This window comes from Ochotona princeps, chromosome 12 (assembly GCF_030435755.1).
Source record: "Ochotona princeps isolate mOchPri1 chromosome 12, mOchPri1.hap1, whole genome shotgun sequence".
NCBI lineage: Eukaryota > Metazoa > Chordata > Mammalia > Lagomorpha > Ochotonidae > Ochotona > Ochotona princeps.
In genome coordinates, this window is record NC_080843.1 from 64,899,636 (window position 1) to 64,914,630 (window position 14,995).

At 48.6% G+C, this 14,995-nt stretch overlaps 1 protein-coding gene across 2 annotated transcripts in view; it reads right to left on the reverse strand.

Annotated features, from left to right (window-relative positions):
- Positions 1-14,733, reverse strand: part of NUP58 (nucleoporin 58) — a 55,055-nt gene extending 40,322 nt beyond the window's left edge. For both annotated transcript variants that reach the window (XM_058670964.1, XM_058670963.1), the window contains exons 1-5: positions 14,456-14,733; positions 5,953-6,092; positions 4,731-4,766; positions 3,065-3,214; positions 1,996-2,130 (exon numbers count right to left, since the gene is read on the reverse strand). In XM_058670964.1, coding sequence (XP_058526947.1) covers positions 1,996-2,130; positions 3,065-3,214; positions 4,731-4,766; positions 5,953-6,092; positions 14,456-14,562 — 568 coding nt within the window. In that variant the 5' untranslated portion in view covers positions 14,563-14,733. The remainder of the gene's footprint in view (positions 1-1,995; positions 2,131-3,064; positions 3,215-4,730; positions 4,767-5,952; positions 6,093-14,455) is intronic.
- Positions 14,734-14,995: the final 262 nt, after the last annotated feature.

Genomic DNA, 14,995 nt, shown 5'->3' on the forward strand with positions numbered 1-14,995 from the left:
CTGGGATTAGAACCGGCGCCCATATGGGATCCCGGCGCATGCAAGGTGAGGACTTTAGCCACTAGGCCACGCCGCCGGGCCCGGATTATTTGCCATTTTTAAATCCTCTCTTACAAAGCTACTTTCAGTTGGTGTATTTTCTGGAAAATTCATTTTTTTTCTTTTTTTTCTTTTAAAGGTTTATTCAATTGTTTATTTGAGAGGTAGATTTACCAAGAGATACAGGAAGGAAGATCTTTCATCTGTTAGTTGACTCACAAATGGTAGCAATAGACAGAACTGAGCTAACCAAAGCCAGCAGCCAGGAGCTTCTTTCGGGTCCCTCACACGGATGCAGGGTCTCCTGCACAGCTTCAGGGTCCCCCGCATGATGCAGGGTCCCATCCTCTGCTGCTTTCCCAAGCCAGACCCAGGGAGCTAAATCAGAAGCGCAGTAGTGGAGACCTGAACAGGCACCCATGTGGGTTGCTGGTTTGCAAGTGGAGAATTAACTTACAGAGCCACATCAGCCCCTAATCTTGTTCTCAAATCACACTTTGGAATTACAGCATTTTCAAAACAATCTGATGTGAATTTATAAGATTTGAGTACAATCATATATTGGGAACAACTGGACACTTCTAGATTCTTTACAGAAAACTTTCAGATATAGACTCAATTTATTTCTTACCTTACTGAAAAAAAAAAAACTGAAAAGACTAAAAAGTAATGAATGGTAAGTCATTAACATATACTGTGACCTAAACGGCAACATTTCAAAGACCTTAGAACGATAAATCTATTTCTAAGTCTATATATTTCTAAACTGACAAAACTATTTCTCTTTTATAGTCAACATGCTATTTTAAAAACACAGAAAACAGTAAATGATAGTAACAAAAACTGGATTTAAATTCTGGCAATGCACGACAGAAACATGATTTATTCAATATTTATAATAGCCTTTAAAAGTTACTAGCATCTTTAGGTTAACATACACATGAAACAAGCAATGAGTGTATCAAGAATAGAGGAAGAACCTGAGCACACCCAGAAATTCAGCAAGGAAATGACTCTGCCACTTCCTGGCATCATCTTTTCAATTTTGTTTTATAAAATATATGATACAATCATCTACTGATTTGGGGCCTAGCTAAAGGCCTCGCCTTGAATTCGCTGGGATCCCATATGGGCGCTGGTTCTAATCCTGGCAGCTCCACTTTCCATCCAGCTCCCTGCCTGTGGCCTGGGAGAGCAGTCAAAGACAGCCCAAAGCCTTGGAACCCTGCACCCATGCAGGAGACCAGGAAGAGGTTCCTGGCTCCTGGCTTTGGACTGGCACAGCACCAGCCATTGCGCTCACTTGGGGAGTGAATCATCAGACAGAAGATCTTCCTCTCTGTCTCTCCTCCTCTCTGGATATCTGACTTTCCAATAAAAATAAAATAAATCTTAAAAAAAAAAAAAATCATCTACTGATTTGATTATCAGAAAACATTTTGAGTATCTACAAAGCTATACAATTACGACAAAGTAAACCTTTTGTGAGAGCAGTGTAAATCCGAACACCACAAATTTCTCCAGCTTATCCTGACAGAACCTGAATTGACCAGGATTTTCTCCACCAAATTTTCTATCTGAAGAAAGAACAGAAAAGGAGCTAAAGCTTAACAGGGGAGATGATACTACTTGGGCATCACCACTCTCACACGTTCCCTTCTGTGCGGAGCCAAGGCCCCTGCCCTGACCTGGACCCAGTTTGTGTCCCAGCTGCTCCACTTCCCATCCCTGCTTGTGGCCTAAGAAAGCATAGAGGATGGCCCAAAGCCTTGGGACCCTGCATCTGTGTCTATAAACATAGTTACAATGTTAAATTATGTATGAAAAATATTTTTATAATTCAGTTCACACTAAGAGAGAAGCATGATGATTAAAAATCTGCACAAAAGGCCAAAAGAAGGATAAAGCAAATTTGAATATAAAGATTTACTTTGAAGAATAAGTGCCATCGATTACCTGATGTTGCTGTGTTGGTGCTCTGGAAAAGTGATCCTCCCAGACCAGTCAAGGCGCCGCCTAGTGACAAGCCTGTGGATGCAGTGGTCGTTGTGGCTGTTCCGCCCAAATTATTCAGAGTAAACCCTGTGGATGCTGCAAAGATGAGCCAGTAAGCCTTCAACAGGCAACAGCAGTTAAGAACACCACAGAAGAAGACAAAGAACAAGACCAAAAACTACTTCCGTAACAACCGACTCTCTGGAAAAATTACTAAAGATGAACTTACATATAGCAATAGAAACAGTAACTTCAGCGCAAAATCACTGGCAAAAATAAAGGCTTTGAATCATATTAGAAGAGTTCCAGACAGACGATTCCAGACAGCAGTCAACAAAAAAAAAAGCCTTCAACGCAAGCCACCACCTTCACCTTCAAAGTTACATACATCTTACACCACGCAAGGATTACAGGGTTTCACCTCTGCCTCCACACAGTGCTTGAAAACCAAACAGTGGTCACTTTACACGTGACCTCTCTGACCCTCGCCTCCCTCCCTCCCTTCTGCACTCTCCATGTGGAGACCGTCCGGGTCTGCTGCTTTAACGCCCAATGCTGACTTCCCTTCCTCAGCAAGTCAAGCCTGCTGAATGGGAATGGGTGTTTGGTGCGGCAGTGACAGCCGCCATGAGATGCCTGCGTCGTACACCGAGGTGTCCGGCGGAGGCCACAGCTCTCTACTCTGGATTCCACCCCTGTTAACCTGCACTCTGAGATGGCACGAGTCCTTGGGTCTCTGCCTCCCACAGAGCATGCCTGGGCGGAGCTCTGGGCCTCTGGCATCAGCCTCTCCAAGGCGGCTGTTGGTGGCATTTGGGCAATGAACCAGCAGGTGGAGGAGCTTTACCTACCTATCTCTGATGTCTGTGCACTTCAAATAAAATGAAAATAAGCTTAAACATTTTTCATGCTTTAACAATTAAAAATGTCCAAAACCAAGTTGTGATTAATAAAAGCAAGTAGGTCTGTTCTCTAATCAAATAAAATTTAAATTTAACCATAAATGCAAATTTTTCCCACTCCGCCTCACCTGCTGGAGTTGATGTGAGAGCAGAAGAAAGAGTGAGCCCACTGGCCGAGGTAGTTGTAACAGGCAGAGCAAAGGGCGTGGCCGACGCTGCGGGCTTACTGAAGCCCAAGCTGAAGCCTGTGGTCGCTGCAGACGTGGTCGCTGGAGCTCCTGACACAGAAACAAAACCCCATTTTACCAAGTATGGACAAGCATACTGTACTGACTCCAAGCTGAGTCTCTAAATGCGATCGTACTTCTTCCCGACAGATGGTAAGAGTATATGTGAGAGAAAAAAAACACAAAACCTGTGATGGAGTCAGCCAATACAGAAGAGAGGATGCCTGGGGTTAAGAAACGCCAAGGGCAGCCCAATCACGGAGCGTCACCTACCTTCCTTCTTCCCGCAGCTCTCAGAAACAGCCCCTCTGCTCCGGGATCGTGCAGCCATCACCCTGCTCTGCCTTCTGCCTCCTCTAGGCTTCCAGCTCCCTTCCTCTTCCTCTTCAGTCCTCCCTCCGTTCAAGTCTTAAATCATCTCGCCACTATTCCATTCCTGTTTCCTCACATCCCAAACGATCTCACAAATACTCGTCATCTCTACAAGTATACGAGTCTAAACTGTATGTACCTGAATGCCCAGCACATTAGCTCATTCCTTTGGACTCCTCTATTTCTTCATGAAAATAAATAAACAAGGAAATAAGTTCATAAAACTCGGCTAAATTATTCACCTTGGTCAATTCAATTGCTCAGCCCCAAAATTACTCTCCTGACATCCTTTTCTCCCTTTAGTCTTCATTCTTCGGCAATCTCTGATTACAGGCACCTTCAGACACCCCAGCTCAAGCCACCTCTGCCAAGAACTGTCACCACAGCCTCTTACACTCTCTGAACTTCTAGTCTTGCAGTTACCTCATTTACTTTAAAAACGGATATCCTGGGGATTCTGCCCAACGTCCTGTTTCTAGACTATTTCTAAGATAGTCTGAATACTTGGCACACAACATTCCTTTCCTATCTGTTCCCGACAGGCTCCTTAAGTCTCCCTCATCATTCCCATCTCTGAATCCTAACCCTCAAGAACAAAGCCTCCTGTATTGTCTCCGGGACTTTTTATGATTGACCATCTGCCCTGCCAGTCCTCTGACTGGGATAATCTTACTTTCTCCAGGAAAATCCTCTTCCCTATCTGCCTCTGTAGTGGCGTTCCACATCTGTCACACCCGGATTAGATCGCACAGGAACCTGTTACTATACACGTCCTCTTCACCTCCCAAGAGACTGACTGTTCCACCCGGGCACTTGGCAGACCCCTATCTCATCATCAGGCCCATCCTCACCTCTACCCCCACCGACTTACTAATACCGAACATGTAACACAACTTTGTATACACAGGCCACATAGAGTCCACAGCTTCAGAAAATAAGGGGACCCCAACTGCCAACTCCATACAAAACTTGGGTGATCAAATGGGTAAGTTGCATCTTCTGTTGCTAACCAGTAAGAGCATCCCAGTAAAAGTCAGCATCAATGATCTGTCCTCAGAACTTAATCTCCCTATACTCCCATTCGGGGGAGAAAACAGCACTTTACTTACAGACCAAACACATAAACAAACAACAAAAACCCAAAAACAAAACAAACACACAAATCTGGAATTTTTTTTTCCTCAAAAAGTCTTACCCAGAGTTAATCCTGAAGTTAAAGTTGTTGCTATTCCTAGGGATAAAAAGAAAAATAAAATTCAATCAAAAAATGGTGATGGCATTCGAAAATTGGTTTATTTCCCCAAAATAAAAACTTGGAATGCTTCTAAGGAAGTGATAATACTTCTAAAACCTTAAAAAAAATTCCAAATTATATCAAAAGAAAATAACTAATTGTCCATGGGTTACATTTATTACTTCCAAATAAGTGAAGTTGTCTTAAATAGCAATTATTATTGAGGTGAAACACTGCATTATGTAATCTAATAGAAAAATTTAAATTATCTTATTAAAATATATTTAAAGAAAAAGACACTCTTAAATTCTTGGAGAGAGAGAGTCAGAGACGTTCGTCCCTGTACCACAGATCAGAGCCAGGGGCTGAGGCTATGACTGGGCTCCTCTCCCAAACTCCCAGTTTTTCCAAGGCCTACTCCCAGCCCTGACTCCTGCAACATGCCAGGACTCCCCTCCCAGCCCTGACTCCTGCGACATGCCAGCTCTCCCCCCGCCAGCGCTGACTCCTGCGACATGCCAGCTCTCCCCCCCCCAGCCCTGACTCCTGCGACATGCCAGCTCTCCCCTCCCAGCGCTGACTCCTGCGACATGCCAGCTCTCCCCCCCCCAGCGCTGACTCCTGCGACATGCCAGCTCTCCACCCCAGCCCTGACTCCTGCGACATGCCAGCTCTCCCCTCCCAGCGCTGACTCCTGCGACATGCCAGCTCCCCCCCCAGCCCTGACTCCTGCGACATGCCAGCTCTCCCCTCCCAGCGCTGACTCCTGCGACATGCCAGCTCTCCCCTCCCAGCGCTGACTCCTGCGACATGCCAGCTCTCCCCTCCCAGCCCTGACTCCTGCGACATGCCAGCTCTCCCCCCCCAGCGCTGACTCCTGCGACATGCCAGGACTCCCCTCCCAGCCCTGACTCCTGCGACATGCCAGCTCTCCCCCCCCAGCGCTGACTCCTGCGACATGCCAGCTCTCCATCCTCCCAGCCCTGACTCCTGCGACATGCCAGCTCTCCCCCCCCAGCCCTGACTCCTGCGACATGCCAGCTCTCCCCCCTCAGCGCTGACTCCTGAGACATGCCAGCTCTCCCCTCCCAGCCCTGACTCCTGCAACATGCCAGCTTCCCCCCCCCAGCGCTGACTCCTGCGACATGCCAGCTCTCCATCCTCCCAGTGTGGCCGCCCTTACCTGTGTTGGATCCTCCCAGAGTGAGCCCAGTGGCAGGTTTAGCTCCAAAGAGCCCAGTTCCAAAACCGCTGGCAGCAGATGTGGTTGCAGGAGTCGCAGTGCTTCCAAGAGTTCCAAAGTTGAGCCCCACAGAAGGGTTGCTTGTTTGTGAAAAACACAAAATACAATCTACTAGAGCTAATATGACTTAAAATAAAAATTCTTCAATTAGTCACTTCATATTTTTGTAACATATCTAATGCCTGCTCCTAGAACCCTCACAGTAAATTTTTTTTTAAGATTTATTTATTTTTCATTACAAAGTCAGATATACAGAGAGGAGGAGGGACAGAGAGGAAGATCTTCCATCCGATGATTCACTCCCCAAGAGAGCGCAACGGCCGGTGCTGCGCCGATCCGAAGCCAGGAACCTGGAACTTCTTCCGGGTCTCCCACGCGGGTGCAGGGTCCCAAAGCATTGGGCAGTCCTCAACTGCTTTCTCAGGCCACAAGCAGGGAGCTGGATGGGAAGTGGAGCTGCCGGGATTAGAACCAGCAGCCGTATGAGATCCTGGCACATTCAAGGCGAGGACTTTTAGCTGCTAGGCCACGCCGCCGGGCCCCTCACAGTAAATTTTTAACTGAGTTCAAGTATTATTCTATTCATCTAAAAAAAATCTGATTGTAAAATTATCTTTAAAAATATACAATCAGGTGGATTTTTACACATGGGGTGGGGCCGGTAGAGTAGTGTAGCAGCCTAGTCCTCCAGCCTGTGGGTCGGGCACCCCATGCTGGAACCGATCTGTGTCCAGGCTGCTCCGCTTCCCATCCAGCTTCCTGTTAAAGTCTGGGAAAGCACAGAGGTTGGCTCAAGTTCTTGGTACCATGCCCCCATGTAGGAGACCTGGTAGAAGATCTTGGCTCCCAGCTTCAGCCCAGCGTGGCTTTGGCTGTTATGGCCATTTGGAGAGTGACCCCAACAGATGGAAGGGCTCCTCTCTCTCTCTCCTTCTTTCTCTAGAAATATTTTTCATATAAAAATAAATAAATCTTAAATACACACACGTGCGAACATACAGACGTAGAGAGCCAGGTTATCACAAAAGTGAGAATGTGAGACCTTAATATAATCAGATATAAGGAGCACACATATTCTGCTTTCCTCAATTTTATATAAAACCTCTTTTTTAAAAGATTTATTTATTTTTATTGGACAGTCTGATGTAGAGAGAAAAGACAGAGATGAAGATCTTCCGCCTGTTGATTCACTCCCCAAGCAACTGCACCAGCCAGAGCTGAGCCAATTCGAAGCCAGCAGCTTTTTCAGGGCTCCCACACTGGTGTAGGGTTCCAAGGCTTTGGGCCGTCCTTGAATGCTTTCCCGGCCACAAACAGAAAGGTGGATGGGAAATGGGGCAGCTGGGACACAAACCAGAGCTCATACGGAATCCCAGTGTATGCAAGGTGAGGACTTTAGCACCTAGGCTACAGGCCAGGCACATATATATTAAAAAAAAAAAAAGAGGGCCCAGGTCGGTAGCTTAGTGGCTAAAGTCCTCATCCTGCACGTGTCCGGGATCTCATATGGGCACTGGTTCTAATCCCAGCAGCCCCGCTTCCCATCCAGCAATCTGCTTGTGCCCTGGGAAGGCAGTCAAGGATGGCCCAAAGCCTTGGGACCCTGCACCCGCGTGGGAGACCCGTAGGAAGCTCCTAGCTTCAGATCGGCACAGCACCAGACATTGCGGTCACCCGTGGAGTGAATCATCAGACAGAAAATCTTCCTCTCTGTATATCTGCCTTTCAAACAAAAATAAGTAAATCTTTAAAACAAATTACAGAGAAGAATCCAGAAAGATTGTAACAACACATACAATAAAATGGGCAATCTCATTTTCCCTCTGCTCTTTCACAGAAACATAATCACAACGTCAGAATGCCATGTCATTTGCATGGCTAGATTCCAGCACCAGTTCTCTCCTGTCATCACACGTGTCTACCAATATCTACCCTTCCTGAGGCTTTGTTTCCTCATCTGTAAAATGGGAATAACAGAAGACAAATTAGCAGCGTTTTGCAAAACAAGGTTTGGCAGGATGCATTTAGCTTCAGGAATAGTTCTCATTAGGAATAGTTAGATTCAACTGAACACCTTCTATGCAGGGCTTTATGCCAGAACAGCCAGGGGATACAAAGACCACTAACACAGCGCCTATTCCAAAAAAAAAGCCGTTTACTAGGGGATGAAATGAGATCTGCATCAGATCAGAATGGTTCCACCAGTCACACGGGTCCTAGCATCAATTCCGTACCGGCCCAAGGAGCCGTTAGGGGAGCACTAAGCTTCAAGGGGTAGAAATACAGGCCCTCAGACATTCCCAGCCACTGCACAGCCAATCGCAGCTACACACCCGAGGAGCCGCCAGCCTGAGGGGAAGCGCTGGTCGCCGTGAGGGGATCGGGGAGCCATCACAGATGCACAACTGGATACGGGCCCCAGCTCTGAGCAGCCAGGGCACAGTGTGCACGCTAACCACGCCTCCTCTGACCCTGTGGGTGCAGAGGGGCAGCAGGGAAGCAACAGGCAAGGTCTTACACTGAAGCACAGAGCTTGCAGTGACTGGATGAAAAGGTGTTTTAGGAACAGTTAGCTACAATTATAATTAAGTGAGATAAAACAAAAACTACACAAAAGTTGAAACTGGAGGGGCTCGGGCTCGGTGGTGTGGCCTAGTGGCTAAGGTCCTCGCCTTGATCCCATATGGCCGCTGGTTCTAATCCCGGCAGCTCCACTTCCTCTCTGTCTCTCCTCCTCTCAGTATATCTGACTTTGTAATAAAAATAAAATAAATCTTAAAAAAAAAAAAAAAAAAAAGAAACTGGAGGGGCTGGAGGGGGTTGCTCACAGGCTGACCCGCCCCCTGCAGCACAGGCATTACATACAGGTGTCGGCTGTAGTCCCGGAAGTCCAACTGTCCATCCAGCTCCCTGCTTGTGGCCTGGGAAGCAGTGGAGGACTGGGCCCCTGCACTGGGGAGACCTAAAAGAGGTCGCTGGCTCCTGGCTTCAGATGGGCTCAGCTCTGGCTGTTGTGGCCACTTGCCAAACGAACGAAGATCTCTCTGTGTCTCCCCTCCTCTGTAAATCTGCCTTTCAAATTAAACTAAATCTTTGAAAAGAAAAAAAAAAGGAGACGTAGAGAATACAAATGTCCAAACATGGTGCTAAAACTAAAAAGAAAAAAGGATAACACATGCAAAAAACATTTGGCTTACTCTGACAGCATTATTTCAGAACTGCTGGGTGTAGCATATGGGACAGAATGAATTAGTATTTCTAGGATTTTTTCAAAAATTTGTTTATTTTTATTGGAAAGTCAGGTATATAGAGAGGAGGAGAGACAGAGAAGATGTTCCATCCGATGATTCACTCCCCAAGTGACCACATCGACCAGAGCTGCACTGATCCGAAGTCAGGGGCCTGGAGCCTCTTCCGGGTCTCCCATGTGGGTGCAGGGTCCCAAAGCTTTGGGCCGTCCTCTACTGCTTTCCCAGGCCACAAGCAGGGAGCTGGATGGGAAATGGGGCTGCTACGATTAGAACCGGCGCCCATATGGGATGCCAGTGCATGTAAGGTAAGAACATTAGCCACTGAGCTACTGAACCGGCCCCTAGGGGTTTTTTTTAATCAGCATTATATCCAATTTAAAAATTACTATTATACTCCCTTTATCACTAAAGAAATCAGGCACCACATTTTTAAAATAATTTTTTTATTTTTATTGCAAAGTCACATATACACAGAGGAGGAAAGATAGAGAGGAAGATCTCCCATTCGATGATTCACTCCCCAAGCAGCTGCAATGGCCAGTGCTGCACCAATCCAAACCCAGGAGTCAGGATCCTCCTCCAGGTCTCCTGGAATCCCAGTGCATGCAAGGCAAGGATTTAGCCACTGGACAATTACTTAGGCACCAATTAAAATATTTTTCTTAAAGATTTATTTATTTTTATTACTAAGTCAGATATACAGAGAGGAGGAGACAGAGAGGAAGATCTTCTGTCTGATGATTCACTCCCCAAGAGAGTGCAACGGCCGGTGCTATGCAGATCCAGAGCCAGGAGCCAGGAACTTCCTCCAGGTCTCCCATGTGGGTGCAGGGTCCCAAGGCTTTGGGTCGTCCTCGACTGCTTTCCCAGGCCACAAGCAGGGAGCTGGATGGGAAGTGGAGCTGCTGGGACTTTTAGCCGCTAGGCCCTAAAATATTTTTAATCAATGAGCTAAAACATCTAAAATTTCTTACAATTTAGGGATTATGACAACTGAAGAAACCAAAGTTGAAAATGCTACCAAAAGGAATACATCAACATAAAAACTTCCCACTGTACCACAGAACAGAATTTCTCTTAGTGAAATTTATTTAAGAAACACAAAAGTGGGCCTTGTGTGGTAGCTTAGGTGCTAAAGTTCTCACCTTGCATGCACCAGGATCCCACATGAGTGATGGTTCTACTCCCAGCCACCCTGCTTCCCATCCAGCTCCCTGCTTGTGACCTAGGAAAGCAGTCGAGGATGGCCCAAAGCCTTAGACCCTGCACTTGCGTGAGAAGGCCCAGAAAATCCTCCTGGCTTTGGATCAGCTGAGCTCTGGCTGTTGTGACCACTTGGGGAGTGAATAAGCAGACGGAAGATCTTTGTCTTTCCTCCTCTCTATATATCTGACTTTCTAACAAAAATAAATAGATCTTAAAAAAAAAAAAAAGAAAGAAAGAAACACAAAAGTGCTTCCAGGCCTGACCAACTTTAACCCAGTATTATCTCAAAGGACTCCTCCAGGTCTATGCTACAAGGTGGGAGCAGGCACTGAACCTGGCAGGTAGAACATGACCTGCAACTCGCACATGCGGTATCAGACACAGTGCCTGGGCCGATCCCAGCCCAGTCCTGAGCCCAGCTTCCTGGTATGCGCACCTCGGGACTCAGCAGGTGAGGCAAGCACAGGGGTCCCTGTCACCAAAAAGGAGGCCCACATTCAGGTCCTGGCTCCTGGCTGCAGCCTAGCCCAGCCTCAGCCGCCGAGGACACTGGGCGAAAGGAACCAGCAAATAGGTCTGTCTATTCGCCTCCCCAATAAATAAATTTAGAAAGTAGGGGGTGGTCGGGGGGGAGAGGAAGAGAAAGGAAAGCAAAGGAAATAGACTACAAGGCTGATTCCATTCTGCAGGTGGAACACCACCGCAGCTCTGCCTAACCGGGCCTGGGAGCTGACACCAGAACGCCCCATGAGGGACACAATGCCCTGCTGCTTCTTCCCTCTCATCCGCCATCACTGAGATCCCTCAGTCAGTACGGCCCTTTCCCACTTTGGGATCTGGTCCCTGGAGAGGAAACAGAGTTGCACCTGAGGGACTAAGCCAGTGGAGACACCCATCAGGTCTTCCCGCCCACACCCCAAGGAGCAGACTCCGGACTGCGTCCTCACCTTCATTCACAGGAGCCTTTCCACAGCTTGGCTGAGCTTCTGAGTTTCTTACAGTAAGTCACTTACAACCATTTCTCTCAAAGCCCCTTTTCTAACCAACTGAGGCTGGAGCGCTGAGGAAAGTTCAGACTCTGCTCTTGGAGATGGTGGGTGCTAGGGGCTCAGTCATTAAGTATGTACTGAGCATCAAGCACTGTGTCTAATAGAAAAACAAACGTCCTGGAGCTGATGCTTTAGACTGGAATCAGACAACAAGTAAACGACAAATGCAAGGAAGATCCAAGAATAGGGCCTGGGAAGGGAAGTGTCCCCTGACATGTCTCACACACACACACTCCCCCAGACTGACATGTCTGTCTGTCTGTCTCTCTCTCTCTCTCTCGGAAGTGCCGCAAAGTGGGAAGGGGTTTACCAAGCTGGGGCCACAAGGAGAAGCACAGCGTTAATTTAGCAAGTTCCAAGCAGCAATCCCTGGATGAAATCCAACAGAACAGGAAATATCAAGGTGCATCCCTGAAAAAGAGTATCTTACTCCGACACTTCGTTTCAAGCATTAATGCTGGGTGGTCACCTGAACACTCTATGTTCACATACAGTAGATTCCAACCACTGAAAATGAGATGGGCCCAAGAGCAGCTTGGAGAAGTTCCACAACACATTGGCTGAAGAACCACTGCAAAATTATAAAGAAATTTTAATATCTTTCTAAGGAAAATGATTGAAAGGCAGAGCAAAAGAATCTTGTTTTTAAATCCACCAATGTGTCAGAAAAAAACTTTCTGTCCAAGCAGACCTGGACTCAGCAGTCAGAATGACAGTGAACTCATCCACATGGGGCTTGAAGGGGCAGTTTGCATCACACACCAGAAGGCAGGTTGCAAACCTAACAAGAATTAAGTATTTTTTTCTTAAAGATTTATTTATTTTTATTGCAAAGTCAGATACACAGAGAGGAGAAGAGATAGACAGGAAGATCTTCCGTCCAATTAATCACTCCCCCAAGTGGCTGCAACAGCTGGAGTTGAGCAGATCCAAAGCCAGGAGCCTCTTCCAGGTCTCCCACATGGGTGCAGGGTCCCAAGGCTTTGTGCTGTCCTCAACTGCTTTCCCAGGCCACAAGCAGGGAGCTGGATGGGAAGCGGGACGGCTGGGATTAGAACCGGCACCCGTACGGGATCCCAGTGCGTGCAAGGCGAGGACTTTAGCACCTAGGCTACCATGCTGGACCCAAGTATTTTTTTTTTTTTTTGTAATAAGAATGTGAGGGGAATGCAAGTCTCTACCTTACCATTAAAACCAAGCCTAGGGCCCGGCACTGTCGCGTAGCGACTAAACTCCTCTCTTCGAACATGCTGGGATCCCATACTGGTGCCGGTTCTAATCTCAGCAGCCCCACTTCCCATCCAGCTCCCTGCTTGTGGCCTGGGAAAGCAGTGGAGGACGGCCCAAAGCCTTGGGACCCTGTACCCTCATGGGAGACCTGGAAGAAGCTCCTGGCTCCTGGCTTTAGATTGGTGCATTTCCGGCCATTGTGGCCACTTGGGGAGTGAATCAGCTGACGGAAGATCTTTCTCTCTGAATATCTGCCTTTCCAATAAAAATAAAAATAGATCCTTTAAAAAAAATCCTGGGCCCGGCGCTGTGGCCTAGCAACTAAAATCCTTGCCTTGAATGCGCCGGGATCCCATATGGGCACCAGTTCTAACCCTGGCAGCTCCACTTCCCATCCAGCTCCCTGCTTGTGGCCTGGGAAAGCAATCAAGGACGGCCCAAAGCCTTGGGATCCTGCCATCCCCGAGGGAGACCCGGAAGAGGCTCCTGGCTTCGGATCTGCTCAACTCCAGCTGTTGCAGCCACTTGGGGAGTGAAATTTGGACGGAAGATCCTCCTCTCTGTATATCTGACTTTGTAATAAAAATAAATAAATCTTTAAGAAAAACAAACAAATAAATAATTTTTTAAAGAAAATCCCGAGCTTAACCCACAGGAATTTAACCTACAATTACTTTCTGGTGAACTGAACAGCTTGAACAGAAGTGGTGTTGTGGGGATGAAGACAGGTGGAACCTGCAGGGCTTGCGGCTCCCTGATCGTGTCAAAGTGAATCAAACCGACATGGTAGAAAACTCCCAGCTTCGGCCCTGGCTGAGTAATCCGCAGTACCTCTTCCCTTCCCTTTGAAAACGGTAGCGGTGCTGACAATGCTTTCCGCCTCTCTCCTCCACAAACACAATCCTGTAAGCTGTAAGCTTCAGGAGCTAGGGCTGCCCACGGGTGCACCCTTCTTGCTTCCCCACTCCTTCAGTTTCGTCTTCCAAAGGCAGGAGTCCTAAAGATGGTACTGCTCTCTAGTGACATCCGGCCAGCTAGCGACTTGTCACTCTGAAAGGAGGGAGACACACACGCGGGATGAGCCTGCTGCGTGCATTTGGTCACTTAAGTAACCAGGTGAAATCGTCATCACACACCATTCGTCCCTATGACACCCGAACGCGCACCTGCCGCCCAAGTTACCAGCAAGGGGACTCCATTTGGCACATGAAGCTCCTTAAGAATAACCAAGCAATCAGCAGAGTACGGTGACGTTCCACTAATTACAATCGACTCTGCGTTGTTAAGGGAAGAAAACACGGCTTTTCTTTTTCTAAAACCTGTCCTTTAAATTTTCTCCTAGATGTTCGTGTCTGAAGACATCACAACATGGCAGCCGTTTCATTCATTCGTTCAACATTCATTCTACGTCCCAGACAGCCGTCGCTGAGGCTCAGGAATGATGCCCCCAAGCCCCTTCGCCCACCGGGACCCCCACCCAGCAGTTCCTACGAGAAGCCGTGGGTGCGTTCCGAAGCCCACAGCCCTCCTCCCCAGCGGGGCGCCGGCATGGCCCGGACGCGGCGCAGCGGACAGGAGGCCTACGACGCCGCTCGGGAGTAAAGGCGCGTGTCCGTGCCTGCCCCAGCACACAGAGCGCAGGGCTCCCAGGAGGGAACCTCGCGGGGCAAGGCCCGACCCTGACAGGTGAGGGGAAAAAACGGTTACCTGGACGCCCCGGTCCCGAAGGTGAAACCGCCGCCCGTGCCGGTGCCGCCGGCCGCCACGGTGGTGGAGCCCAGCGTCCCGGACCCGAAGGAGAATCCCGTGGACATGGCTGCCGGGGCTCGACGCTGTCTCCAAGCTTCCAAAGGGCGTTCTTGTCAGCCTCAAGGCCACGGCGGGCCAGGCAGCATCGTCTCAGCCCAGCTCCGGCCTGGCGGGAACTTCGAGCCTGGGCGCCCGAGGGACGGAGGCCGAGGCGGGCGCGCCGTGAGCGCGGCGCGGGGAGCCCTGGGACGGGGGCGGGCGCGCGGCGCAAGGCAGCCCGGGACGGGGAGGCGGGCGCGCTCCGCCCACCCCAAAGCAATGCAAACAGGCCTCTTCCAAACCCAACTGTGCTTTTTCGTTCTTTATGCTCAAGTCCTCTCTAAGTCTACCTGCTTCTAAACCGCTCTTACCAATGACGACGCACAGAAGAGCGTCCCGAAAGAGGCGGAGGCGCCTGGCTTGGGGGAGCACCCCATTCCTTGGGCAGCGTCGGCAGAG